Genomic DNA, 27,082 nt, shown 5'->3' on the forward strand with positions numbered 1-27,082 from the left:
GTTACTCGTTACTTTCGTATGTTTCGTATTTTTCGTATATTTCGCATGTTTCGTATGTTTCGTTACTTTCGTTACTTTAGCATGCTCCGTATGTTTCGTACATTTCGTATATTTCATGTATTTGATACGTTTCGTATGTTTGGTTTTTTAAGTATATTTCGTACGTTGGTAAAGGGGGGTAAAAAATTAAAAAAAAAAAAAACAAACAAAAAGCATTTGTATAATCTAAGCTACATTTTAAGGCCATAAACATTAAAATTAGTTCCGGTTTTTTTTTTAATCAATTGTGGAAACTTTTTTGAATTTTTTCCTAATTTTTCGACAAAACATTGGTAATTTAATGTTTATATTGTTTCAGTAATCTTATCACAATTCTTTAAAGATCTTTTTTTGAAAAGTACATTGTGCAAATCTCGGAATATTAACACTTTAATACAACCATGTCGAACAATTTTTCATTTATTTTTTCTTTGAGAGTGGTTTTTAAACCTCGTTTTCTCTGCTTTTTTTGTGTTGAAAATTTTGCACTGAAAATGAACAAATTTTTTGAAAAACCAAAATAATTTTGTACATTATTAAGCTACATTTAAAGACCATTAACACCAACGCCATAAACACATTGGTTGCGCACGGGCATATTTTGGCCACATTGAGTAAATACCAAAACGTCTCTCTTGATATTTCTATATAAATTATAGATAACACAACGATTTATTGATCCTTGGCAATAATGTTTTTATCGAGACAAAAGTGAACTTCAGATAATTATCTGGAGTTAGCATTATATGACTACGGTAACGATACGGATACGGATACGAGATGCGACAAATTGTGTGTATCACTTTGTTTCGCATCTCATACATTGGATTTAGTATTGAAATTGGAATAGTGTCGTTATTCGTATGTTTCGTATCTCGTATGTTTCGTTTGTTTCGTAACTTCAGTACCCAGTAACGAAACATACGAGTAACGATACTGTTTAGAAAGTAACGTTTCGTTACTCGTTACTAAAGTGTATACCCGCATTTTAGTAACGAATACATACGATTTGCTACAGCTATACACTCTAGTATTCTAGAGTTTTTTTTTTCGATAAGATGTACTTAGAATATTAGATTTAGAATTTTGGAACATCCATATACAAAATCTCGTGCCTTGTTAAGGGGGTATTCATACAGTGGCTCCTAGGTTATTAATGAATGAGTAAATCAAAAAAATGTGTTTTTGAAGTGAAAACTTCTTTAGTATCGTAGTGATTTGAAACAAGATGAAACGAAAACGCGACACGACTTCAACTTGTTATAACTTTTTTGTTTTATCAGATAGATGAATGAAATTTGTACTGTAGATAGGTAATTAAATAAATTATAATTGTACAAAATTTCAATTAATTTCATATTCAAAATTCGGAGATAACGGTAAAAAGATGTTCTTTTCCAACACACGTTATGTCTTTTGAACTTCATTTAACTTTAATACGCATGCTGATAACATAACCTTTTATTTGATATATCACACATAACGTTACGTGCTCTACAAGTTACTCAATCTTAAATTGAAAAAAATTTAAAAATACCTCAAAACACCTGTGGAGATCTGTTGGCGATGACCAGCTACCAGTGTAGGAAGTACCGTAATCTCAGTCTGGAAATTCGACATGGTTGAATTTAAAAAATTCTAACTTCTCTTGTAGACATCTTTGAAATAAGATTTATACATCATTATACAATAAGCTTTCACATGGTATAAAATTTTATATAGGTTGTCAAACAAAAAAATTGATTTAATAGCATGTGAACATAAAAATAAATGTTTTTTTTTGCTTTTTGGATGAAATTTTATCGAGTTTAAAAAAGTCTAGCTCTTTTTGTAGATGTCTCATACACCTGATCGAGCTAAGACAATAAGCTTTCAGATGGTGTAAAAATGTGTATAGGTTGTTACGGAAAAAAATGGATTTAATAGTGTGAGAAGATAAAAATACGTGTTTTTTCGCTTTTTTTTATGGAAATTGATCCAGTTCAAAAAATTCCAGCTCTTTTTGTAGATGTCTGATAGACTTGATCGATATATATATTTTGAGCTAAGACAATAAGCTTTCAGATGCTATAAAATTTACCTAGGTTGTCATGTAAAAAACATGGATTTGAAGGTGATAGAATAAAAATAGGTAGATTTTTTCTATTTTTTTTTTTGCAAGAAAAATGATTTTTTAAGGTTTCTCTTCTACCACGTGTGAATTGCACACATGATATTTTTTTTTTTTTTTTCATTTGAAGTCAAAACTTCTTTAGTATCGTATTTGAAACATGATGAAACGAAAAAGCGACAGGAAAAATCAATTGATTATAACTTTTTTGTTTTAATAGACAGATAAATGAAATTTATACTGCAGATAGGTAATTAAATAAACTATAACTTTGCAAAATTTCAATTGATTTTATATTCAAAATTCTGAGATAACGGTGAAAAGATGTTCTTTTTCTAAACACGTTTTATCTTTTGATCTAGAGCACATACAAATTATATTTTACTTCTACGCATGCTGATCATAATAGCTTTCATTTGATATATCACATATAACGGTACGTGCTGTACAAGTGCAAAAATCTTAAATTGAAAAGTTTGAAAAATACCTCAAAACACATGTGGAAATCTGTTGCTGATGACCAGGAAGTACCGTTTTCTCAGTTTGAAATTTCATGCTAGAAATATGATTGAAGCGTTATATGAAAGGTGAAATATTAATCTTTCAGATATAGTCCAGTCAAATTATATTTGGTTGTATGGAGGTCTGAGAAATAATTCGCAACTGCAATTCGTACCTAAAATATGAAAGTCCACTAGTACAGGAACTAAACCCCCCATTTTCCACACAAATGTCTGGACGACTTTGGCCGCCATTTTGTTTTGAACAGTTTTGCGACTATCGCTTGTAGTTCAGGTAGTTTTGGTGTTAGAGAAAAATGTTATGAGACAAACTTGTAGTAAATTTTATTTCCCACAAAATATATTATATAACTTTTTACTCTAAAACCCACCATTTAGGAATTATAATGAATTTCGTAAAATGCTATGCATACTTTTTTTTTATATGCACCATAACTTTTTATTTTAAACTTTTATCAAAAAATTGTTGTTATAAAAATTGAAGAACTATTAATTAACTATGTTTTTCTCGCATAAGGTTTTTTTCTCCGACGTACCGTTCCCTCACTAGAACGACAAATCAATAAAAAAAATTAGAAAAAACAGGGTGAGGGGAGAGCACGATAACTATGGCGCTGAGATTTGGTAACTGTATTTTGTAGAAGGGTTCAATACAAGTATTTTTTACTTTGGGAGGGGGGGTCTATCTAACCCCGTTTAGGCGGTAGGGGGAAATTTTCTAAAAAACAACCTAATATTTAAAAAAATTATTAAAAAACAACGGCAAGACTAAGAGTTATGAAGGATATTTTTTTCAAAAGCCACAATTAAACGCTTTATTTTAATTTTTAAATAGTGTTTTTAAAATTAATAGTTTTTGAAATAATTGATCTCAAAGTTAAAATTAGCGAAACAAATTAAAAAAAAAAAAAAACACATTCAATACTATTTTTGTCAGGACCATTAATTTCAATACAAAATTTACTATTAGGTACAATAAAACTACCTTGGCTGATTTTCTGTCAAACACTGAAATTGTTAATCTGTTTTTTTTGTTTGTTTCATTTTTCAATTTTCTCAAAAACAAGAAGGCATAGAAAATCAGCGAAGGTAGTTTTATTGTAATAGTAAATTTGTATTGAAATTAATGGTCCTGACAAAAATAGTATTGAAAGTGTTTTTTTTTTTAATTTGTTTCGCTAATTTTAACTTTGAGATCGATTATTTCAAAAACTATTAATTTTAAAAACACTATTTAAAAATTAAAATAAAGCGTTTAATTGTGGCTTTTGAAAAAAATATCCTTCATAACTCTTAGTCTTGCCGTTGTTTTTTAATAATTTTTTTAAATATTAGGTTGTTTTTTAGAAAATTTCCCCTCCCGCCTAAACGGGGTTAGATAGACCCCCCCTCCCTAAGTAAAAAATACTTGTATTGAACCCTTCTACAAATTACAGTTATCAAATCTCAGCGCCATAGTTATCGTGCTCTCCCCTCACCCTGTTTTTTCTAATTTTTTTTATTGATTTGTCGGTCTAGTGAGGGAACGGTACGTCGGAGAAAAAAACCTTATGCGAGAAAAACATAGTTAATTAATAGTTCTTCAATTTTTATAACAACAATTTTTTGATAAAAGTTTAAAATAAAAAGTTATGGTGCATATAAAAAAAAAGTATGCATAGCATTTTACGAAATTCATTATAATTCCTAAATGGAGGGTTTTAGAGTAAAAAGTTATATAATATATTTTGTGGGAAATAAAATTTACTACAAGTTTGTCTCATAACATTTTTCTCTAACACCAAAACTACCCGAACTACAAGCGATAGTCGCAAAACTGTTCAAAACAAAATGGCGGCCAAAGTCGTCCAGACATTTGTGTGGAAAATGGGGAGTTTAGTTCCTGTACTAGTGGACTTTCATATTTTAGGTACGAATTGCAGTTGCGAATTATTTCTCAGCTAAACTATAACTTGACTGGACTAAATATATAAAATTTATTTTGGGTTGTCATATAAAATAAAATGCACGACTGGGTCGCACGTACTTGCTCTTGTAGTTCACAGTATCTTTATCTTAAATGTCTATTGGAAATTTAAGATTTTATTTAGTGTCGAGAAAAAAAAATCGAAAGTTTAAAAATTAAATTATAAAATTTTTTTTTTTTCAAAAATGTTTTTAAAAATATTTTTTTTTTTAATTTTATACTTCAAAATGATGTCTGTAAATTTTTAATAAAATTGACTTATATGAACTTAAAAAACATGTCAATTTTTGAAAAACGGCAACACCATATTTCCGTTCTCCGCATTTTTTGAGAAAAATTAAAAACTCAGTTTTGTTAGAATCAATATGTCTATTACGTACACCAAATTTAATCAAAATCGTTAGAGCCGTTTTCGAGAAAGTTGCAATACCTCGAAAACATTATATGGGAGATATGCGTTAAAAAGGAGATATTAAAAAAATAAAAAAAAAAAACGGTCCTAGGGAATAACCTAAAAAGCATCTGTCCCAAGTTTCAAGCAAATCCATCCATCCGCTTAGGCCCTAGCTCGATGTACAGATGGACGCACAGACGCACACACGCACAGACCGACGGACGGCATGACGAAAAAAAAATGGATTTTAAGGAATAAAAGAAAAAGGTACATTTTTTCGATTTTCTTTTGCAAGAAAAATGATTTGTTAAGGTTTCACTTCTACCACGTGTGAATTGCACACATGATTTTTTTCTTTTAAAGAATAAACTTTAAAATTTTTCGCAGATAGTTGGTAGGTAATAACCAGCGACACAAAATTAAGTGACGTAAAGATTCAGATTTTGAGTGAAGTGAAAAAAAAAACAACATCAAATTGCGATTTATCCATTTTTGGTGTTGTTTTGCACTTTACTCAAAACCAGAACATACTTTTTTGGGCAAACACGCTAAAGTAGGTAGTCTTTATTTTAAATAAAAAAAAAGTCAATTTTAGATTTTTAAAAAATATTTAAATTTTATTGTTTTTTTTTTTTATAGGTATACACTTTTGTGAAAACGGATAAATGAATTTATTTGAAGATGTGGAAAAATAATTCCTTCAAAATGTCATACCAAATATTTTTTTGATAAATTTTCAAAAATTTGTATACACAAAAATTATTTTTTTTTCAAAAAACGGTTCCAACAAATCATAATTCATTTGGAGATTAAGACCACTTAAAATTGTCATTTTAAAATGAACTTTTTATACTATTTTGTACTTCTTATAAATTTTGCTCAAAATTATTCTTTTATAGAGTTAATAAAAAGCTTTCAACATAAGAGCAAGTGCATGCGACCCAGTCGTGGACTTTATTTTTATTCTATTTCCTTATCTTTTAAAAAATTGTTTTCGAAATGTTATTTGAAGTAGAGTTCGATATTATATTAAAAAATGGTTACGAGTTGTTTAAAAATCGATTTAAACAGTTAAGTAGCTTAAAAAAAATTGAATTTGTTAATAAAGCCAAAATTTAACAAATTTGAGTAGTTTCATTACAAAATTTTTTTTGAAATCGAATTTGTACCTATTCTTTTATTTTTGATATAAGACGCTTAAAAAAGAAATGTTTCCGTTAGCAGGAATTTGGAAATTTAATCACATACATATACATTTTATTTGCATCAAATCCATTAAAAAGAATATTTTTAAAATTTGTATTTGCATTAATTTCTTATAAAATAAAATTTGAAAACATTTTGGAGGTTTACATAAAAAGCCTTAATATTCTAAGAAACTTTTACCATTTGAAATAACATAGTCATATAAAAGGAAGTCTCGCGATGTTAAATCAAATAATACCATCATTTATTAAAATTTACCATCATAATATGATTTTAGAGGTGTTCAAATCTTGAGAATTTCACCGGCCCACTATCTGTAAAAAATTGAAAAAAAAAGATGTTTCATAGCATCATTGTTTTAAGCAAAATAAAGTTTTTTTTTTTGGTAAATTATTTAATTTTTTTTTTCATTTTTTAATATTATTCTGAGTACTTAATAAAACCTTAATGAACCAAATGTCTACCTACATTAAAAAAATCTTCGGCTTGTTTTTTCATCATTAGGCTAGGCTAGGCTTTGCACTATCAGGCCAAACCGATTGTTGAATTTTTCTTGCATTTCTCTGAGCGCATCCTTATCTTCTTTTTTTTTATTGGCTGAATTTTAAAGCATTATTTTCTATATCTGTTCCATTGAAATGTTACATTAACCTTGCATTTTGGGTAGGACAAGATTTTTTTGTTTTGGTGTGCAGGGGAGGTTAATGTGAGGGCATACAATCCAGTTTTCGGGGTTGAAATCCTCCTATTTGGCCGCCATCTTGGAAAAAGTAGTGTAATGTAAACTGTTTTTTATCGATATCTTGCGAACCGTAAGTCCCACAACAAAAATTTTTTAAAGCGTTTTTGTAGATAATTTTCTACAATTCTGATTAAGGTACTTTTTTCTGTAAAATTGAAAATAAGAAAGTTGTACTTGGAAATAGATGTACATTTTCAAGAAAAAATTCTTTGAAGAGCCATAACTTTTTTTCTACAACTTTTATTGAAAAAATACACATGACAGTTTTTAAAGATCATTTAATTTGCAACAAATTGATGTGCTCATTTTGCAGATGTCGTTTATATAAAGCTGCTGCAATGGTTTCACAAAAAAAGGTAACAATTTATTTTCGTACTTTTATATGGATATTTTATTTTTTCTACTTTAATACAGTCAGATTCTTCAGTATATTAATAGTTTTGATTATTTTGTTTTATGCGAAACACATGTAATGCATGACAACTATGGGGATTTTGAAAAATTCTTTTTGGGTTTCAAATTACACTGGATCTCAGCAACAAGAGTACACTCTCGAGGGCGGGCGATTGGGGGTTATCTTTTTGGGTTCAAATCTATTAACGCACATTATTGTAGTTATGTAAATATGGAAAACTTTACAGCTATAAAAATTAAATTAGTTGATGAAAATTATTATATTTTCCCTATCTACCTGAACTGCAATAATTGGGAACAAGACTTTTGTAGTCTGGATCGCTTACTAGGTTCATTAATTGAAAATAATATTATGCTTATCGGAGATTTCAATGCCCGATTAGCAGATCAACAGATAGAGAGTGGTACGGTTTTTGATGGTGAGCAATTCAAATTAGTAAGACATTCAAAAGATAAAGTCCTCAACGGGAATGGTAAAAAATTATTAGAACTCTTTCAAAATTTTGATATTTTTTTGCTTAATGGGTCAACTAGTGGAGACATTTTAGGAGAGTTGGCTTTTATTGGAGGCCCAGGTTCATCAGTAGCGGATTATTGTGGAATCAGAGGCAAATGGTTTGAGATGGTAAATAACTTCAATGTGGGTACTTTGACTTTCTCAGATCATATGCCAATTTCGGTGGGCTTAATAATTAACAATCCTCTTACAGAAAAAAACATGCATCTTCTGCCGAAACTTTCTTGGAACGAACGAGAAAAACAAAGTTATGTGACAAGACTAAGTCAGTTTACTTTACAAACTTATCAAAGTCAAGCTAACACTAACCACCAAGTTGATTCTTTCATCGAAGCTATACAAAACTCGGTCTCCTTGTCACAAAGGAGTCCAGTAGTTAAGGGGAAACAAAAGTGGTTTGACAAAAGTTGCGAGAAAGCTAGAGCTAAATCCTTTAAGTTACTTAAACTATCAAAGCTCAGAAACGGGGATTTTTTTCGTAAGATTTATGTTAGAGCAAATGCGGAATACAAAAAACTATGTCACGTTAAGCGTAATGAATACTTTTTAGGAATAGCAAAGAGTTTAAATGAAATAAAGAATTCCTCTGAATTTTGGAAAGTAGTTAGAGAATTGAATGGGAACAAATTTAAAATTGGTAACAATCTCGATGCACATATTCTATCATCATATTTCAAAAATTTACTAAATCCGTCAGATAGTGTAGAAAGTATCCAATATGCCGAAAATTTCATGGTTGTGAGCTATTTAGATCAAGATATATCCTTAGCAGAGATACAATTTGTTTTACATAAAGCAAAAGATAACAAAGCCCCAGGAGTCGATAGAGTTCCTTATGAATTTTTCAAAAACGCTCCACAAGTATTTTTGGAAAATTTAGCAAAGACCTTCTCAAACATACTACACACAGCTGAAGTAGGTACCTGAATCTTTCAGAAAGTCAATTGTATTTCCAATACACAAAAAAGGGGACGTAAATAATGTCGAAAACTACAGGGGTATATCCTTCTTAAATGTGATTGCGAAGATATTTACAGGCATTATATTAAGAAGACTTGAATTTTGGGTCAACGACAACAAATTGCTCAATGAATACCAAGCAGGATTCAGAAAGGGTTATTCAACGACAGATCACATTTTTTTCAATTTATAATATTGTTGACTATTACTCAGAAAATGGGAAGAAATTGTATGCGATATTTATTGATTTTAAAGCAGCGTTTGATAGTATTGACAGAAGAGCTCTGTTTTATAAATTAAACGTCTTGGGTTTATCATCTAAGATTTCAAATCTATTAAAGAAACTTTATGAGAATACTATGTCTGCAGTTTGGGATGGGAATCAACTTTCGGAGTGGTTCGTAACTAAAAGTGGCGTGCGACAAGGATGTCTTCTTTCCCCCTTGTTGTTCGCACTTTTTATCAACGACATAGTTGACGCTCTACCAAACGGTATTAAAATTGCAGGGCTTATTATAAAATGTCTCCTTTATGCCGATGACTTTTGGTTCTATTTGCTGAGTCTCCCGAAAGTCTTCAGCTCATGGTAAATAAGGTCGATAAGTATTGTAAATTGTGGAATCTGGTCATAAATACCTCTAAATCGAAGGTAATGATATTTAAGAAACGTAGCGGACGACATAGCAGAAATGAAAAGTGGTTTTTAAATGGAGAAAGTATTGAGGTTGTAAATGAATTCAATTACTTAGGAATGATTTTGACACCCCAACTTAATCCCAAAAAACACTTTCAGAGTAAGCTAAAGAAATCTTTATCAGCTATTAACTCAACTTGGGTAAATTTATTTAGAAATAAAAATGTTGTTCATAGTGCAAAATTTCGAGTGTTTGATGCTGCTTTGAGGTCTATTATGACTTATGGTTCACAGGTATGGGGATATCAGCAACATGACGAAGTTGAGAAACTGCAACGTCTTTTTTTAAAAAATACATTTAGGCTACCACTTTCAACACCTAACTATATGCTTCAACTTGAAACAGGCCTTCCTCCTATTTATATTTTCACCTTGAAAATGCACTTTGATTATATAAGTAGAATCTTTTCGTATGATGATACTCGGATACCAAAAATATTGGCAAAGCATAGCATACAAAAAAACATCAGCTGGTTTAAGAACTGGGAGGATATAGCTTTGTTGAGCGGTGTTTCGATGTATTCTTGGGAGATACCCAGTACATTTATGAGGGAAAAATTCAATACTGTTCTTGAAAAACTTGAAATAAGAATAAGATCAGATCTCATTGAAGAAGCAAGGGGCTTCTCACGCAGATCACTCTACCCAAAGCTAGAATATAATCTTAATATGTTAAACTATTTTACTGATAAATTGAGCATAAATGAGATTACAGTAATTTTCAAAATAAGGGGTGAGCTACTTGACTTAAATTATAGGCCATATTTTAAGGACCGAGCAACATACTGTTCGTTATGTAACTTGCAAGAACAAGAAAACTCGTACCACTTCCTTTCTATATGCCCAATGTTAAAAGAAATAAGATTTGTGTACTTTGAGAAATCAATATTAAGCGAGACAGACTCCATAAGTATTTTGAACGGAAGAAATTGGAAACTTCTTGCTCAATATTGCATTGAAGCCCTAAATTATAGAAAAGATTTCATTTATTAGTAAGATTTGAGCCCAAAACTTTAAAATTTATAATAATTATCTAAATTTAGGTACTATTTAAGTAATACTCATAGTTGTGATGCAAATTCGCACATTACATTGAAAAAAAAAAAAAAAATAGATAATTATGATTATTATTAAAGATAACTCTGGAATTAATTGTATGCATCTAAAAACTGAATAAAATTCCATATGTTTGTATTTATTTAGAAACAAAAAAGTTAAACATTATGAAAATTAAGTGTAAATAATGAGAAATATAAAGAAATATAACTTTAAACAGAAAAAAAAAAAAGTTGGCATCTGGCAGACGGTTTCAAACCAAGGCCATAATTTATTTAGAATATATAAAATTGTTAAAACATTTACATTTTGAAAATAAAATTATTATTATTATTATTATTATTACAGTCAGATTCAGAAGGAATATGTAGGTTGGGTTGAAACAAGAAAAAAATCGTATAGGTCAATTTTCTAAAATAATTGTCTTACTTTTGAAAAAAAAAAAAATTAGGAACTAAAAATCAACGGTTACACCTATTATTACGTGTTATTGTTTTTTTTTGTAAAGCAAAAAAAACTTTTCTTTTATTCTATTTTTAATTATGTAAACCTTTTTTATAAAATAGTTTTTGAAAAAAATAATTTTCAAAAACCAAAGACTTTAAAAAAAAATATTTCGAACTAATTTTTATAAATCGTTGATATCTTCAGAAGTAAATTCACATCCTGTAGCACTTCATAGTTGATTTTGAATGGGTTACAGCGTTATAGAAGAAGTCTTCGTATGCTTAACTTCAAATAGCCTCAAAACGGTATAATTGTGTATGTATAAGAGCGTTCGTTTTACTCTTTCATATTTTTAACCACAAAAAAACAACAAAGTTGGCAAGCTTGAAAAACTAAAGAGCTTTCGTCGCGTGCGTAAAATAACCCTATCTAATCCAGTAAAACACCCACTTAATCTCTCAAGGACAAACAATGTCAATAATCTTCATATTGAATCGTCTTCAAGAAGAAAAAACCCAACGTAGGTAGTTACTTTTGAAAGATATCCATTTAAAGCTTTTAAAGCACGAATTTGATGTGTTTTTGTTTGAATCACTTTCTTTATCATCTGATATCGACCCAAATCAAATTTTTTTGAAGAAAACATTTTGCATTGTTGAAAAATATACGTTTCCATCCAGATAATTTGTACTTTCAAATTAATGATATAGCTATTTGGCAAAATAACATACGAGTTTTTAAGATAAGATAACTGAAATGTGATTTCTAAAAAAAGTAAATCTCAGCCCTTGTGATGTAAATAAAACTAAAAACTACAAAGAATTCAATCCACTAAATCTAAAATTAAGTACCGATAGTTATTTTGTCAACTTTTTTGCATATCTCGAGTACCCCACCTGCTAAATTTTTAAGATTAAAAGTGGGTACTTTTAAAAATTCTTTTTAGTTTTTGGAAAAATCTTTAAGAAATTCCAAAAATGCTCTAGATAGATTTTTAAGATTATCCACATCTTATCAGAAACAAAACAATATTATTCAAAAAGCTTTTTTTGACGGAGAAGATATAAAAGTAGCAACATTCGTTTAGACCTGATTATTTGACCAATATGAAAACATTGGTTATAATTTTACTCTCCATTACCACATTAGGTAAGTCTTAGACGAAATTTAATTTTAAAAAATCATAACCAGAGTTTTTACCCCTTTTGTACAGTTTTTGCACTTCCTTTTAAAGAAAGTGTGGAAAGTCCGGAAATCGACGATAACAATGGTTGGTTTGTACCACAAGTCGATGGATCATTGAAATGGATGACCCAAGATGAAGCTGCCAAAGCTGAGCATACATTGTCAATGGGAAGATGGTTTGGTAAATTGAAAGTTAAATTCTATTTGTATACCCAGAAAAATCCGGATGATCCACAAGAGATTTTCATTGGCAACGAAACAAGCTTGAGTGAATCAAATTTCAATAGCAACGATGAAACGAGGTAAATTGAGAAATAAAACCCAATAACTCTTTCATTCTCTAACCGATTCACTTCTTTTTCATTTAAGATTCATCATTCACGGTTGGCAAAATGACTTCACCTCAGACGTAAACGTCGAAGTACGCAGCGCTTTGCTCGACGTCATGGATTGCAATGTAATCTCAGTAGACTGGAGTCAAAAGGCCATTAGTATCAACTACATGAAATCCAAACATAATGTTCCAAAAGTTGGTGAAAAAGTCGCCGAAATGATTGATTTCTTAGCCAACGAAGGCCAAATGTCACTTGATAAACTTCGTCTTATCGGTCATAGTTTGGGTGCTCATGTGGCGGGATTTGCTGGCAAACATGTGACAAGTGGACAAATTCATACAATTATTGGATTGGATCCGGCATGGCCGCTGTACACTTTTAATGGTTGTGCCAAGAGGTTGTGTGACAGTGATGCCCAATATGTTGAATCGATTCATACAAATGGCGGTTTGTTGGGATTCTTGAAACCAATTGGAAATGCTGATTTCTATGTAAATGGTGGCAAATCACAGCCCGGATGTGGATTGGATGTTGGTGGAATTTGTGCACATTCGAGATCGTTTCTTTATTATGCCGAGTCAATTAGAGATAATCATTTTACGAGTCAGAAATGTACACATTGGAAATATGCTGTGAAAAGATCTTGCAAAGAAGGTGGTAGTTCGAAATTTATGGCTAAATTGGGAAGTTATTTGAATTTCAAATTTGTTGAAGGATCATATTTTACTCCTGTCAATAAAGAATCTCCATATGGAACAGGGAAATAAATGAATATGAAAAAAAAGGAAATAACAAATGTGTTCAATTTTTAAGTGTTTCTTTTAATCTAATTTGAATTACTTGGTAGTGATGATACGCAAACAAAATATTATGAACAACGAAATTCGTTAAAGTGTTCGTTCGAAGTGTTTATACAATATAAGTCAAACAAGAGATGTGATTGTTTGAAAATTGTCGATTAGGTTTCAGAGAATCTTATGAAATATGAGTACGAAAAAGAGGTATCTAATGCTTAAATTACAGATTAGATAAGAAAAATAAATAAAACTGAGGGGATAATTGGACAAATGCTTCCCTTTAAGGTAAGGAAATTGGCACAAAATAAAGTATACTTTTGGGCATTTTGCGGACCAGGTCAAACTTTGGTATTGTGTTCAAATTTTTTGCGAGATTTTAAACCTCATCAAATCTATCCCATTCCATAAGGTTGTACTGCATTCACAGGTGTGTAATACACTCCACTTGCCAATTCATAATTCATTGCACCTCCCAATTGGACTTCATTATCTTCTTCAAGGCATTGGTTCACAATGGCAAATTTATATCCTGTACACTTTTTGCTCGTAAATCTGTTTTCCCCTATTGCATCAGAATAATACCAAAATGCCCTCAAATGAGAACATATCCAACTACTTTTAAGGAGACATCCCGGCTGATATTCACCTCCATCTACATAAAAGTCAGCATTTCCAATTGGTTTCAAATAACCCAATCTACCTCCATTGGTGTGAATCACCTCAACATATCGGGCGTCATCTTTGGTCAGACACTCGTCTATGGACGAAGAATAATCTTCATAGAGTGGCCCGGCTGGATCTAAGCCTATGATTGTGTGAACTTTTCCGGCAATCACATTTCTGCTAGCTATCCCTGACACATGCGCACCTAAACTGTGACCGATGACATGAAGATCATCCAACAACGCGACATGTTGCCTTCATCGACTAAGAAATCAATCATTTTGGCAACTTTGACACCAACTTTGGGAACTTGAAATGTGGCGCCTATGTAGTTTAGAAAAAGATATGTAGTTTAACAGTCGACTCCAGTCAGGGGCGTATACAGGTTTGCTTCTTGGGGGGGGTCATGCCATTTTTGTTTTTTTTTTTCAAAAGTTTTGACAGCAGGCATAAACCTGAAAATGGGCTTTTTGAATTATTAATTATTTCGAATCAAAAAGTTCCGAATGTAGTTCTAAAAATAACCAAACAAAAACGGTATGAGATTCGTTTAAGTTTAGCGTTAAGCCTTAAAGCCTAGAACGCTGCTGATGTGAAACGAAATTTTTCGTCGGTCTCCACGAAGACAACGAAATGCTTGCGAAATTTGGACCGAAAAATACTCAAAAATTGCATAAATGAAAAAACAGCAAACACGCATCGCAGAAAGACATGCAATGACAAAATGAACAACAAAAACAAACAAAAAAAGCTCAAAATGTCATTTTTCCACACACAATGAATGTCCCCGGCAATTGTTTGTGTGCGAAAAAGAAGTTTAGACTTTCAATTTCGTTGTGCCGAACAGCGTACTACAGAACGAAAAGTTGAACGAAATTTTTGGTTTACCATTTCGTTGTTTTATTTTTGTATGGGATTTTTCGTTTCTTATCAGCAGCGTACTAGGCTTTAATTTTGACCAATTAAGGCTATCCTCTCCTAAAAATAAAATGTACTGTACGAGTACTTCGATTGAATAATTTGCCTTAAAACAACTGTTCATTGTTTTCCGCTAGCCCAGAAAGTTAAAATAAAAATCGTTTTTACTTAATAACAGTTTTAACTTTTGAATTAAAAGTCTTCCTAATCTCAGGCAAACGAATCGCAAAGTTTTGTAAAAAAAATTGAATTTGAAAATATAATTTTTTTTAAATTTTATTTTAAAATTGTATAGGAATTAAAAATACCTCTATTAAAATAGTAAAGACAAAAAAAATAATTTTGGCGATATTTTGGAATTCGTCCGTTTTCAGGTATTAATCAGCGGTTTACAATATAAAAAACATTCAGTTGTATTTATTAGATTAAGCCCTGCTTTTTCAATCGTCAGATAGACTATCAGAAGAATAAATGTCACTATAAAAAAAAAAAACTTTTATTCCTAGGAATAAGCTCTAACTTAGGTTTATCTAACTATTCAAAAAATTAGCCCTAAGTGATATTTAATAATAATATTTAAATTGCCTTAGATAAGGTTGCTTACATTGCTTCTATAATTGGCTGGCCATTGATGATTAACAAATCGATAGTTGTTTCAAAAAATGCAACAGATTTAGCAAATTTAGTATGTACAAAATACTGTTATATTCTGTAAGCAAACAAAATTCACCAAATTTTATCAGACGAATGTATTGAACTGGAACATTGCAAAAAACTAAAAAGATTTGAAAAATGATATCCATCTTTAACATTTTGCCGATGACGAATTTTATCAACAGAATTAACCTCCACACAGCAAGGCCACAAAAAGCTTCCCTATTTAAAACATATTTTATTCACTTCATCATATAAAAAAATAGAAGATATGGCTGCTTCTTTTATTTGCTGGTAAGCAGTGTCTTGCCCTTAAGATATTATTTTTGTGTACCTACTAGATTCAATTTCTTTTAAAAAGCTTTGAATATAATACTTATCCGGATTTTGTTTCCATACAAAACTCTACAGCACAGCTCAACTAATATTATCGAACGAATCAAAATAATCCTAATCCAGCATAGCGTTCGCTAAAAATATGACCACATCCCCAAAATATGGTAAAATAGTTTGTTTGAATACCAAAAATTTTTTTTACTTTTAATTTTCGTTCATGTTCTAAAACTTCAACATTTTGAAAATAATCTTACTCAAAAGATTTCAGTATCACATAACAAATTCTTTTTTAAGTTCTGAGTTCTTGGGGGGGGTCATGACCCCGTGACCCCCCCCTTGTATACGCCGTTGACTCCAGTCCACAGAGATAACGTTGCAGTCCATGACTTCCAAGAAAGCTTTACGGATTTCAGTATTTACATCCGAGTTGTAGTTGTTATACCAGCCATGGATAATGTTTCTGTAAATGGGAAATAAAATAATGAAAAGAGTCAGCTTTATAAACTTGGAGTAGATAAATGATGGTTAGTTCCGAAAATTATTATAGTTCGTATTTTCTAAAAGGGAACTGCAATTTTTAACCAGCTTGTGTCATTTATCTTACCTTGTGGGATTGTCACTATTGAAATTGGATTTCTTCAAACTCTTTGCATTGTTGGCAGATATTTTCTGCGACTTTTTAGGATTCTTCCGAGTGTATAAGTGAAAATCAACTGGTCTATCAAAGAACCAATTTCTCGCTTTCAATTTACGTTGTTCTTTTTTAATTTCGTCTGCAGACATCCATTTCAAGGACCCATCGATTTGTGGAATAAAAGAACCATCCTTAGATACATCCTTCCTTTCTTCAATGGGAAGTGCAAGAACTAAAATAAAATTTAAGTTTTATACAAAAAAATTAGTCTCAATATTCTTATAAGGAATTTGATGAATTTATTTCAAATTAATTATTAAGTATTTTATGAAATTGGGCTTTTTGATCTTTTATTTTTTAGGCAATTAATAAAAACAAATTAATCCATTTTTAAAACTTTTCTCGACGTTTCGTTGGTTATTTTCCAACTTTTTCAAGGGTATTTTTTTTTATTGAACTATGCTGTTACATTTGTAGTTTATTATGAAATCCCTATGGGATATTTACAATTTAATAATTTAACATTTATATTGCACTATTTATATTTATTTATGAACGGAAAAACTAAACAATTACCTAAATAAATTAAAAAACCAAGACAAAACAAAAAATTTATCAACTAATATTACAGACTCTTTACTTAATGAAGTCTTAATATTGTAATATTAAAAATTACCTAAAGTTACACTTAAAAACAGTAGAGCTGCTAACACTTTCATTTTTGTTTTCAAAAAAGTAATGATAATATTTTTGCATCTGCTAAGGGTTTTTATACAGTTTTCACTAATAAATAAATTTATATAAATTATATTATTTAGATAAGAGTATTTGATCTGCTTATGCGTAAATTGGAAAAAAGGGTTTATCTTTTTTCAATTACCTTCTTAGATTTATTTAATTTTTTTTTTCATACAACTTTTCAAGAAATACCTTCGTATTCGTATAAATTATGTTTTCTTGAGAATTTCGATAAGGTTTAATTAGAATTTCTAATTTGGACCTTTGAAATCTAATGGCGTGTTTTGAAGCGAAAAGCAGATCTGTTAAACGACTTGGGGGTTATCAATGAGTGTAAATATGATAATAAATTAGTGAAATTGTCATTGTCATTGTAAACCGAAAAAAGAAGGATTTTCGAATCGGTATATTCCAGTTAGTGCGTGAAAGACCGATTTTGAAAGAGATTTTATTCGGAGATATTATTATTAACTCAAGAAAAAACTCTTTCACAAAAAGACTAATGGTATTTTTGTGGTTTTCCTTACAAATAGAACATCTGTACACTTAACCCCTTAACAATTTGTTTGCTTTTTGGAACTTGTAACAAAAAAAACACCCTTTGAACCAAAATTACACGGTGTAACACTCAAAATATACGCGGGCGGAGACCTATCACGTTTTGTAGAGCTAGTCGCACTGATTACGAAACGGTATTTAAAAAGTCCCGAACACCCCCAAAATCTAGAGTTAGGGGCAAAAAACGGTTTTTTTGACCTTCACCCATTGAAAAAAATCTAGCTTCGTCAAATTTTTACCCATAAAATTGAAAAATAAAAACACATAAAAACAAAAAATATTTTGAAAAAAGAAAAATCTGGTAAAATAATTTTTCAATTTTCTCAAAAACTAGAAGACATAGAAACATATAGTTTTAACTGTTCCATAAGTAATCAATTAAGGCAGTTTTAGGTGTGAGTAATTTTTTTATTAAAATTCACAGTCTGGAAAAATATAGGTAGTATAAAATGAGTTTAAAAAAAATTATTTTGTTTGCCTATTTTGAACTTTGAAATCGATTATTTCAAAAACTATTAATTAAAATATTAATATATTGAATTCAAAATTAGAAGTAAATTTACAATTTGGCCTTTTGGAAACGGTATCATTTATTACTCTAAGTGGTGCCATTGTTTTTTAATAATTTTTTTTTATTTTGATAATTTTTTTTAGTAAACTGCCCCTCCCACCTAAACGGGGAGAGATAGACCCCCGTCCCAAAGAAAAAAATGTTTGTATTGAACTCCTCTACAAAAACTCGTTATCAAATCCTAGCGCCCAAGTTATCCTACTACGTGCCAAAACAACATTTTTCTTCTATACCTAAAAGTTCGAATTTTTGTATCTGGGTTGAAATCGTAATGGTTAAAAATTTGACGAAGCTAGATTTTTTTCAATGGGTGAAGGTCAAAAAAACCGTTTTTTGCCCCTAACTCCAGATTTTGGGGGTGTTAATGACTTTTTAAATACCGTTTCGTAATCAGGTCTCCGCCCGCGTATATTTTGAGTGTTACACCGTGTAATTTTTGTTCAAAGGGTGTTTTTTTGAAGTGAAAACTTCTTTAGTATCGTAGTGATTTGAAACAAGATGAAACGAAAACGCGACACGACTTCAACTTGTTATAACTTTTTTTGTTTAATAGATAGATGAATGAAATTTGTACTGTAGATAGGTCATTAAATAAATTATAATTGTACAAAATTTCAATTAATTTCATATTCAAAATTCGGAGATAACGGTAAAAAGATGTTCTTTTTCTAGACACGTTATATCTTTTGATCTAGTGCAAATACAAATTTAATTTAACTTTAATACGCATTCTGATAACATAACCTTTTATTTGATATATCACACATAACGTTACGTGCTCTACAAGTTACTCAATCTTAAATTGAAAAAAATTTAAAAATACCTCAAAACACCTGTAGAGATCTGTTGGCGATGACCAGCTACCAGTGTAAGAGTACCGTAATCTCAGTCTGGAAATTCGACATGGTTGACTTTAAAAAATTCTAACTTCTCTTGTAGACATCTTTGAAATAAGATTTATGCATCATTATACAAGGTGAAACAATAAGCTTTCACATGGTATAAAACTTTTTATAGGTTTTCAAACAAAAAAATTGATTTAATAGCATGAGAACATAAAAATAAATGTTTTTTTTTGCGTTTTGGATGAAATTTCATCGAGTTTAAAAAATTCTAGCTCTTTTTGTAGATGACTCATGGACTTGATCAATATATATATTTTGAGCTAAGACAATAAGCTTTCAGATGATATAATATTTATATAGGTTGTCATATAAAAAACATGGATTTGAAATTGATAGAATAAAAATAGGTAGATTTTTTCTATTTTTTTTTTTTTTTTTGCTAGAAAAATGATTTTTTAAGGTTTCACTTCTACCACGTGTGAATTGCACACATGATATTTTTTTTTTTTTTTTTGTTACAAGTTCCAAAAAGCAAACAAATTGTTAAGGGGTTAAGTGTACAGATGTTCTATTTGTAAGGAAAACCACAAAAATACCATTAGTCTTTTTGTGAAAGAGTTTTTTCTTGAGTTAATAATAATATCTCCGAATAAAATCTCTTTCAAAATCGGTCTTTCACGCACTAACTGGAATATACCGATTCGAAAATCCTTCTTTTTTCGGTTTACAATGACAATGACAATTTCACTAATTTATTATCATATTTACACTCATTGATAACCCCCAAGTCGTTTAACAGATCTGCTTTTCGCTTCAAAACACGCCATTAGATTTCAAAGGTCCAAATTAGAAATTCTAATTAAACCTTATCGAAATTCTCAAGAAAACATAATTTATACGAATACGAAGGTATTTCTTGAAAAGTTGTATGAAAAAAAAAATTAAATAAATCTAAGAAGGTAATTGAAAAAAGATAAACCCTTTTTTCCAATTTACGCATAAGCAGATCAAATACTCTTATCTAAATAATATAATTTATATAAATTTATTTATTAGTGAAAACTGTATAAAAACCCTTAGCAGATGCAAAAATATTATCATTACTTTTTTGAAAACAAAAATGAAAGTGTTAGCAGCTCTACTGTTTTTAAGTGTAACTTTAGGTAATTTTTAATATTACAATATTAAGACTTCATTAAGTAAAGAGTCTGTAATATTAGTTGATAAATTTTTTGTTTTGTCTTGGTTTTTTAATTTATTTAGGTAATTGTTTAGTTTTTCCGTTCATAAATAAATATAAATAGTGCAATATAAATGTTAAATTATTAAATTGTAAATATCCCATAGGGATTTCATAATAAACTACAAATGTAACAGCATAGTTCAATAAAAAAAAATACCCTTGAAAAAGTTGGAAAATAACCAACGAAACGTCGAGAAAAGTTTTAAAAATGGATTAATTTGTTTTTATTAATTGCCTAAAAAATAAAAGATCAAAAAGCCCAATTACATAAAATACTTAATAATTAATTGATTAAATTCATTATAATAATATTGAGAATAATTTTTTTTTAAATATAAAATTTAAATTTTATTTTAGTTCTTGCACTTCCCATTGAAGAAAGGAAGGATGTATCTAAGGATGGTTCTTTTATTCCACAAATCGATGGGTCCTTGAAATGGATGTCCGCAGACGAAATTAGAAAGGAACAAAATAAAATGAAAGCGAGAAATTGGTTCTTTGATAGACCAGTTGATTTTCACTTATACACTCGGAATTATCCATGGCTGGTATAACAACTACAACTCGGATGTAAATACTGAAATCCGTAAAGCTTTCTTGGAAGTCATGGACTGCAACGTTATCTCTGTGGACTGGAGTCGACTGTTAAACTATCTTTTTCTAAACTACATAGGCGCCATGTTCCAGGTTCCCAAAGTTGGTGTCAAAGTTGCCAAAATGATTGATTTCTTAGTCGATGAAGGCAACATGTCGCGTCGTTGGATGATCTTCATGTCATCGGTCACAGTTTAGGTGCTCATGTGTCAGGGATAGCTGGCAGAAATGTGGTTGCCGGAAAAGTTCATACAATCATAGGCTTAGATCCAGCGGGGCCGGGCTATGAAGATGACCTTTTTACGACCAAAGTAAGATGTCTGATCAAAGACAATTGTCTGACCAAAGATGATGCCGGATATGCTGAAGTGATTCACACCAATGCAGGTATATTGGGTTATTTGACACCAATTGGAAATGCTGATTTTTATGTAAATGGAGGTGACTATCAGCCGGGATGTTTCTTAGGTAATTCGATATGTTCCCATTTGAGGGCATTTTGGTATTATGCTGAAGCAATAGGGGAAAACAGATTTACGAGCAAAAAGTGTACAGGATATAAATTTGCCATTGTGAACCAATGCCTTGAAGAAGATACTGAAGTCCAATTGGGAGGTGCAATGAATTATGAATTGGCAAGTGGAGTGTATTACACACCTGTGAATGCAGTACAACCTTATGGAACGGGATAGATTTGATAAGGCTTAAAATGAATAAACAGATGTTATCAATTATTGCATATAATTTTGTTTTTATTTGTATTTTAGTTACAGAATTCTGAATTATTAAAAAATGTCAAAAGATATTTTTCAAATAAAAAGGTTGATATCGGCTTAAAAATATATTTTGTATGTACGTAACAAGTTGAGACTGTTATGTAGCATAACACACAAATTTTATTCAAAATTTTTAGAGCAGTTTTGTAGAAATTGCTTATCAATTTCTAGAATATTATTTTTTTTTTTTAAATTGAATCCACATTTTCCAAAATTTTATTCAACATGCACAAATTTATTTTGCTAAGAATTTTATTTTTGATTTAAAGGTAATAAAGCTAAATAAATAAATTTAAAAAAAAAAGTTCCATTTATAGTGAAAATGAGTGATGATTTGAGAAAAAAATACACCAAAAGATAGGTAGATTTAACTTAGAAATTGAATTTTGTCATCAAAATCCTTTCAGCGGTTTTTGAGAAAATTAAACTTTTCCAAAGTTGTTTTTTTTTTATTTTATTTTAAGTTTATAGTTTTTTGTGAATTTTTTATAAACGCCTTACACTCTGTATCTTTGGGGGGCTTTTATATCCCGGGGCCCTGTTACCTGGATACAGCTGATACATCTCTTCCATCCCATATAACTGAAAACTGATATTACTCCACAATTTTTGGAAAAAAGGTTCCACAAAATGCGTAACATTTGTATTCCTAAGTCCTAAAATTTGTTTGAATAACATCGTTACATTCTTGTCATAGTAGCACGTATAATAGTTGCTCGTAGCAATCACTCTTGTGATTGTATAATAGATCAAAGTAAAAAAAACATCAAGGACATGTCGAAAACTATAGTTTTACAGGTGCTTCTCACAAAATCTGATTATTTAGCACAAGGTTTATACTTAAAAAATTTTTGCCTCAAAAGTTGCATATAGGTAAGTGGCCGTAACTTGGCCAATTTTTAATGTTTCGATACGCAATAGGTCTTAATTTGTTCATTACAATTGAAGGAATAATTGAAAATAATAAAAAAAAAAAAATAACAAAAAAAAATTTCAGGGTGGCCATCCCCTTAAATTAACTGAAAAACTGTTGTTATTGATATCTGAAAAATGTTTAAATAAAGGAAATTTCTTCTTAAATGACAAGTCGCACTAAATTATTTATAATTTTTTTTTGCATAAACTAGTTTTTTTTTTTAAACAATTCATGTGTTATAATTATAACATAACAAAAGTGTTTACCCTAGTAAAAAATCGCTTCAGAAATTTGATTTTTTTTTGTTCATTTTGACTGGACTATTAAATAGTTTTTTATCTTTTAGATTAAATGAATAATAGAGGATAATATTGTAAGAATGTAATTTATTGACGTGAGCAAAACAATATGTATCATTAAGATTAAATGACAATTATTGAATTATATGAGATAGCAGATACGCAAGACTTTGACGTGATGTATATATTTTAAAGGTTTATCAGTTATAAGATGGATTGATTAATAAAATTGATGACAAGCAATAAGTTTAAATTACAATAAAAATAAATTGTGAGTTCACGATAAATACCGGCCTAAATGTAAATATTTGGAAAGCTACATTGTAACTTCGTTAAAGCTTTTGTAAGGTTGTTAGGAATGTCAAAAAAGAGCATTATACAATTTTGAGCCTTTATAACAATATCAATATTATGTTCTAGGTATAAAAGACTTAAGTGAAACCTAACTTAATCTTTACCAAAGCTGTTAGTTTGGCAGAAATGTTTTAATATAAATTGGTTAATATGCCGGAAGAGCCCACAAAACTGACAGGATGTGCTTGATTCTCTTAAAGTTTTGTAAATCTCTTTGTTTGAAAAATACAAATAAGATACAAATAAAAACAAAATTGTATGCAATTTATTCATTTATTCATTTTAAACCTTATCAAATCTATCCCATTCCGTAAGGTGGTACTGCATTCACAGGTGTATAATACACTCCACTAGCTAATTCATAATTTTCTGCACCTCCCAATCGGACTTCATTAACTTCTTCATCGCATTCCTTCGAAATGGCAACTTGATAATCTGGACACTTCTTGCTAATAAAGGTGTTTTCCTTTATTGCTTCAGCATAATACCAAAATGCCCTCAAATGGTGACATATCCAATTGCCATCAAAATAACATCCCGGCTGATATTTACCTCCATTTACATAAAAATCAGCATTTCCAATTGGTTGCAAAACACCCAATCTATTTCCATTGGTGTGAATGACTTCAACATATCGGGCGTCATCTTTGCTCAGATATTCCTCATGGATCGAATAATAATCATCTTCATAGAGTGGCCCGGCTGGATCTAAGCCTATGATTGTGTGAACTTCTCCGGCAATCACATTTCTGCCAGCTATCCCTGACACATGAGCACCTAAACTGTGACCGATGACATGTAGATCATCCAACGACATGTTGCCTTCGTCGACTAAGAAGTCAATCATTTTGGCAACTTTGACACCAACTTTGGGAACTTGAAATGTGGCGCCTATGTAGTTTAAAGTAAAATAGTTTAACATTCGACTCCAGTCCACAGAGATAACGTTGCAGTCCATGACTTCTAAGTAAGCTTCACGGGTTGCAGTATTTACATACGAGTCGTAGTTATTATACCAGCCATGGATAATGATTCTGTGAAAAAAAAATTGTAAACAAAAATAGTTAAATGAGTCAGATTAATAAACTTGGGGTAAAAATGGTTAGTTCCACAAGGGAAATGGAATTTTTGACCAATCTGCGTAAATTAACTTACCTTGTGGGATTGTCACTGTTGAAATTGGATTTCTTCAAACTTTTTAAATTATCGGGAGATATTTTCTGAGACTTTTTAGGATTCTTCCGAGTGTATAAGTGAAAATCTACTGGTCTATCAGTGAACCAATTTCTCGCTTTCAATTCACGCTGTTTCTCTTGAATTTCCTCTGCGGACATCCATTTCAAGGACCCATCGATTTGTGGAATAAAAGAACCATTCCTAGATACATCCTTCCTTTCTTCGATGGGAAGTGCAAAAACTAAAATAAAAATTTAATTTAAATTTTATATTAAAATTAATTTTTATATTCTTTTTTTTACCTAAAGTTACACTTAAAAGTAGTAGAGCTGCTAATGTTTTCATTTTTGTTTTCAAAAAATAATAATAATATTTTTGCGAATGTTAAGGGCTTTTATACAGTTTTTTCACTTAGATAAAAGAGTCTTATCTGTCAACTCTTTATTTACTTAATTAGAAGGGTTAATCAAAGATTTAATGATTTTAATCGATCGTTGAGACTTGCAAATAGATATGTCTTATTTTAATTAACTTGTGGAATTAGCCCTTATATTTGTTAAGAAAGATGATTTAATCAGTGATTTGTTTATGCGTAGTTATTATAAAAATGGATTTATCTATTTTAAATCATCTTCTTAAATTTATCTATTTATTTCAAACTACTTTTCAGGAAATACTTACTTAGATTATATATTTTTTAGATTTTCCGATAACACGGTGTAACACTCAAAATACAGGGTGTCCCAAAAGTAATGGATCAAACGAAATATGATGATAGGCCAACCTTAGGGCTCTCAGAATTTGGTAACTTGTTCATCCCAAATCCTTACGGTTTTCGATTTAATGCAGTTTTTGTGAAATTTCGAAAAATCCCGACTTTGCAACAGTATTTTGCTTCCTCCGCTCATAATTGATTTTTGTTTTTTACAATTCTTTCACTAAAACATTGATTAATAATAAGAAATAATTAACTAATCAAAATATTTTCTATTTCATACGCCATTTTGCTGCAAATTAATTAACAGTTCCATATTTTATAAAAACTCAATTTCATTCTTTTATTTCAGAGCAACAGCCTGAAAAAAATTTGTATGGTGTGGCACTGGTTTATTATTTTGAAAACTTGCCGTGTTATAGCAGTTTTCAAAAATGTATTAAAAATTCCAAAGTTGCAAATAGAACGAAAGATATTAAAATTTGAATGCAAAAAAACAGACGTTTTCAGAGCAAAATAACAAACAAAAATCGAGGCTTTTGTTCAAAAAGAAATAAACAAACAACACTCGAGAAACTGTGTTTATTTTTCTTTGTTATTTTTCTCTGAAAAGCCCTGTTTTGTTGTTTTTAAATTGTAATATCCTCAGTTCTAACTTCAACTTTGGAAACTTTTATACATTTTTGGAAACTGCAATAACACGACAAGTTTTTAAGATAATAAACCAGTGCCACACCATACAAATTTTTTTCAGGCTGTTGCTCTGAAATAAAAGAAAGAAATTGAGTTTTTATAAAACATGGAACTGTTAATTAATTTGCAGCAAAATGGCGTATGAAATAGAAAATATTTTGATTAGTTAATTATTTCTTATTATTAATCAATGTTTTAGTGAAAGAATTGTAAAAAACAAAAATCAATTATGAGCGGAGGAAGCAAAATACTGTTGCAAAGTCGGGATTTTTCGAAATTTCACAAAAACTGCATTAAATCGAAAACCGTAAGGATTTGGGATGAACAAGTTACCAAATTCTGAGAGCCCTAAAGTTGGCCTATCATCATATTTCGTTTGATCTATTACTTTTGGGACACCCTGTATATGCGAGCGGAGACCTATCACGTTTTGTAGAGCTTGTCGCACTGATTACGAAACGGTATTTAAAAGGTCCCTAACACCCCCAAAATCTGGAGTTAGGGGCAAAAAACGATTTTTTTGGCCTTCACCCATTGAAAAAAATCTAGCTTCATCAAATTTTTACCCATTTTCGATAAAACAATGTATAAAACATGTAACTTGGTTTTACCACCTAGAATTTATAAGCTGTCAAAGTACAAAAATTCCATTTATTTCGTCATTTACCCAACTTCGACATCAAATTAGAGTATATATTTTCACAACAACATGCTGTTTTAAAAATATATTGTAAAATAATATTTATTTTCAAATCAAACGAGGTATTTTTTATGAAAATTAGTTTAAAATTGGCTTAGAAAAAAAAATTTTACTTTTTCAACCCAGATACAGAAATTCGAACTTTTAGGTATAGAACAAAAATGTTGCTTTGGCACGTAGAAGGATAACTTGGGCGCCAGGATTTGATAATGGGTTTTTGTAGAGGAGCTCAATATAAACATTTTTTTCTTTGGGAGAGGGGTCTATCTCCCCTCGTTTAGGTGAGAGGGGCAGTTTTCTAAAAAAAATTATCAAA

The 27,082-nt window shown here is 30.2% G+C and overlaps 3 protein-coding genes and 1 pseudogene across 3 annotated transcripts; 2 read left to right on the plus strand and 2 right to left on the minus strand.

The window, feature by feature from the left end:
• The first annotated feature begins 12,172 nt into the window (after positions 1 to 12,172).
• LOC129910785 (phospholipase A1-like) lies at positions 12,173 to 13,353 on the plus strand. The gene is made up of 3 exons (XM_055988368.1): positions 12,173 to 12,215; positions 12,280 to 12,553; positions 12,621 to 13,353. Exons 1-3 carry the CDS (start codon positions 12,173 to 12,175, stop codon positions 13,351 to 13,353), a joined length of 1,050 nt encoding a protein of 349 aa, XP_055844343.1.
• A 422-nt stretch (positions 13,354 to 13,775) lies between these two features.
• Positions 13,776 to 18,496, minus strand: LOC129910860 (pancreatic lipase-related protein 2-like). The gene is made up of 4 exons (XM_055988484.1): positions 18,448 to 18,496; positions 16,559 to 16,820; positions 16,301 to 16,414; positions 13,776 to 14,301 (listed from the first exon to the last, which is right to left on the minus strand). Exons 1-4 carry the CDS (start codon positions 18,494 to 18,496, stop codon positions 13,776 to 13,778), a joined length of 951 nt encoding a protein of 316 aa, XP_055844459.1.
• Positions 18,497 to 20,420: 1,924 nt separating this feature from the next.
• LOC129910954 (phospholipase A1-like) lies at positions 20,421 to 21,834 on the plus strand (annotated as a pseudogene).
• Positions 21,835 to 23,760: 1,926 nt separating this feature from the next.
• LOC129911033 (phospholipase A1-like) lies at positions 23,761 to 25,003 on the minus strand. Its single transcript, XM_055988704.1, has 3 exons — positions 24,961 to 25,003; positions 24,638 to 24,899; positions 23,761 to 24,516 (listed from the first exon to the last, which is right to left on the minus strand). The coding sequence occupies exons 1-3, from the start codon at positions 25,001 to 25,003 to the stop codon at positions 23,781 to 23,783; spliced, it is 1,041 nt and encodes a 346-aa protein (XP_055844679.1). The 3' UTR covers positions 23,761 to 23,780.
• Between the last annotated feature and the right edge of the window lie 2,079 nt (positions 25,004 to 27,082).

The sequence above is a fragment of the Episyrphus balteatus genome, chromosome 1, assembly GCF_945859705.1.
Source record: "Episyrphus balteatus chromosome 1, idEpiBalt1.1, whole genome shotgun sequence".
Classification (NCBI taxonomy): Eukaryota; Metazoa; Arthropoda; class Insecta; order Diptera; family Syrphidae; genus Episyrphus; species Episyrphus balteatus.

Bases quoted from the DNA above. Each gene is read 5' to 3' on its own strand.
- LOC129910785 (XM_055988368.1), top strand. From the start codon at position 12,173: ATGAAAACATTGGTTATAATTTTACTCTCCATTACCACATTAG. The intron at 12,216-12,279 runs GTAAGTCTTAGA...CCTTTTGTACAG, and splicing joins ACTCTCCATTACCACATTAG to TTTTTGCACTTCCTTTTAAA. The intron at 12,554-12,620 runs GTAAATTGAGAA...TTTTCATTTAAG, and splicing joins AATAGCAACGATGAAACGAG to ATTCATCATTCACGGTTGGC.
- LOC129910860 (XM_055988484.1), bottom strand. From the start codon at position 18,496: ATGGCACCACTTAGAGTAATAAATGATACCGTTTCCAAAAGGCCAAAT. The intron at 16,821-18,447 runs GTAAATTTACTT...ATTTTATTTTAG, and splicing joins CGTTTCCAAAAGGCCAAATT to TTCTTGCACTTCCCATTGAA. The intron at 14,302-16,300 runs GCGTATACAAGG...TAGTCGATGAAG, and splicing joins TCTGTGGACTGGAGTCAACG to GCAACATGTCGCGTTGTTGG.
- LOC129911033 (XM_055988704.1), bottom strand. From the start codon at position 25,003: ATGAAAACATTAGCAGCTCTACTACTTTTAAGTGTAACTTTAG. The intron at 24,900-24,960 runs GTAAAAAAAAGA...TTTTTATTTTAG, and splicing joins ACTTTTAAGTGTAACTTTAG to TTTTTGCACTTCCCATCGAA. The intron at 24,517-24,637 runs GTAAGTTAATTT...TTTTTTTCACAG, and splicing joins AACAGTGACAATCCCACAAG to AATCATTATCCATGGCTGGT.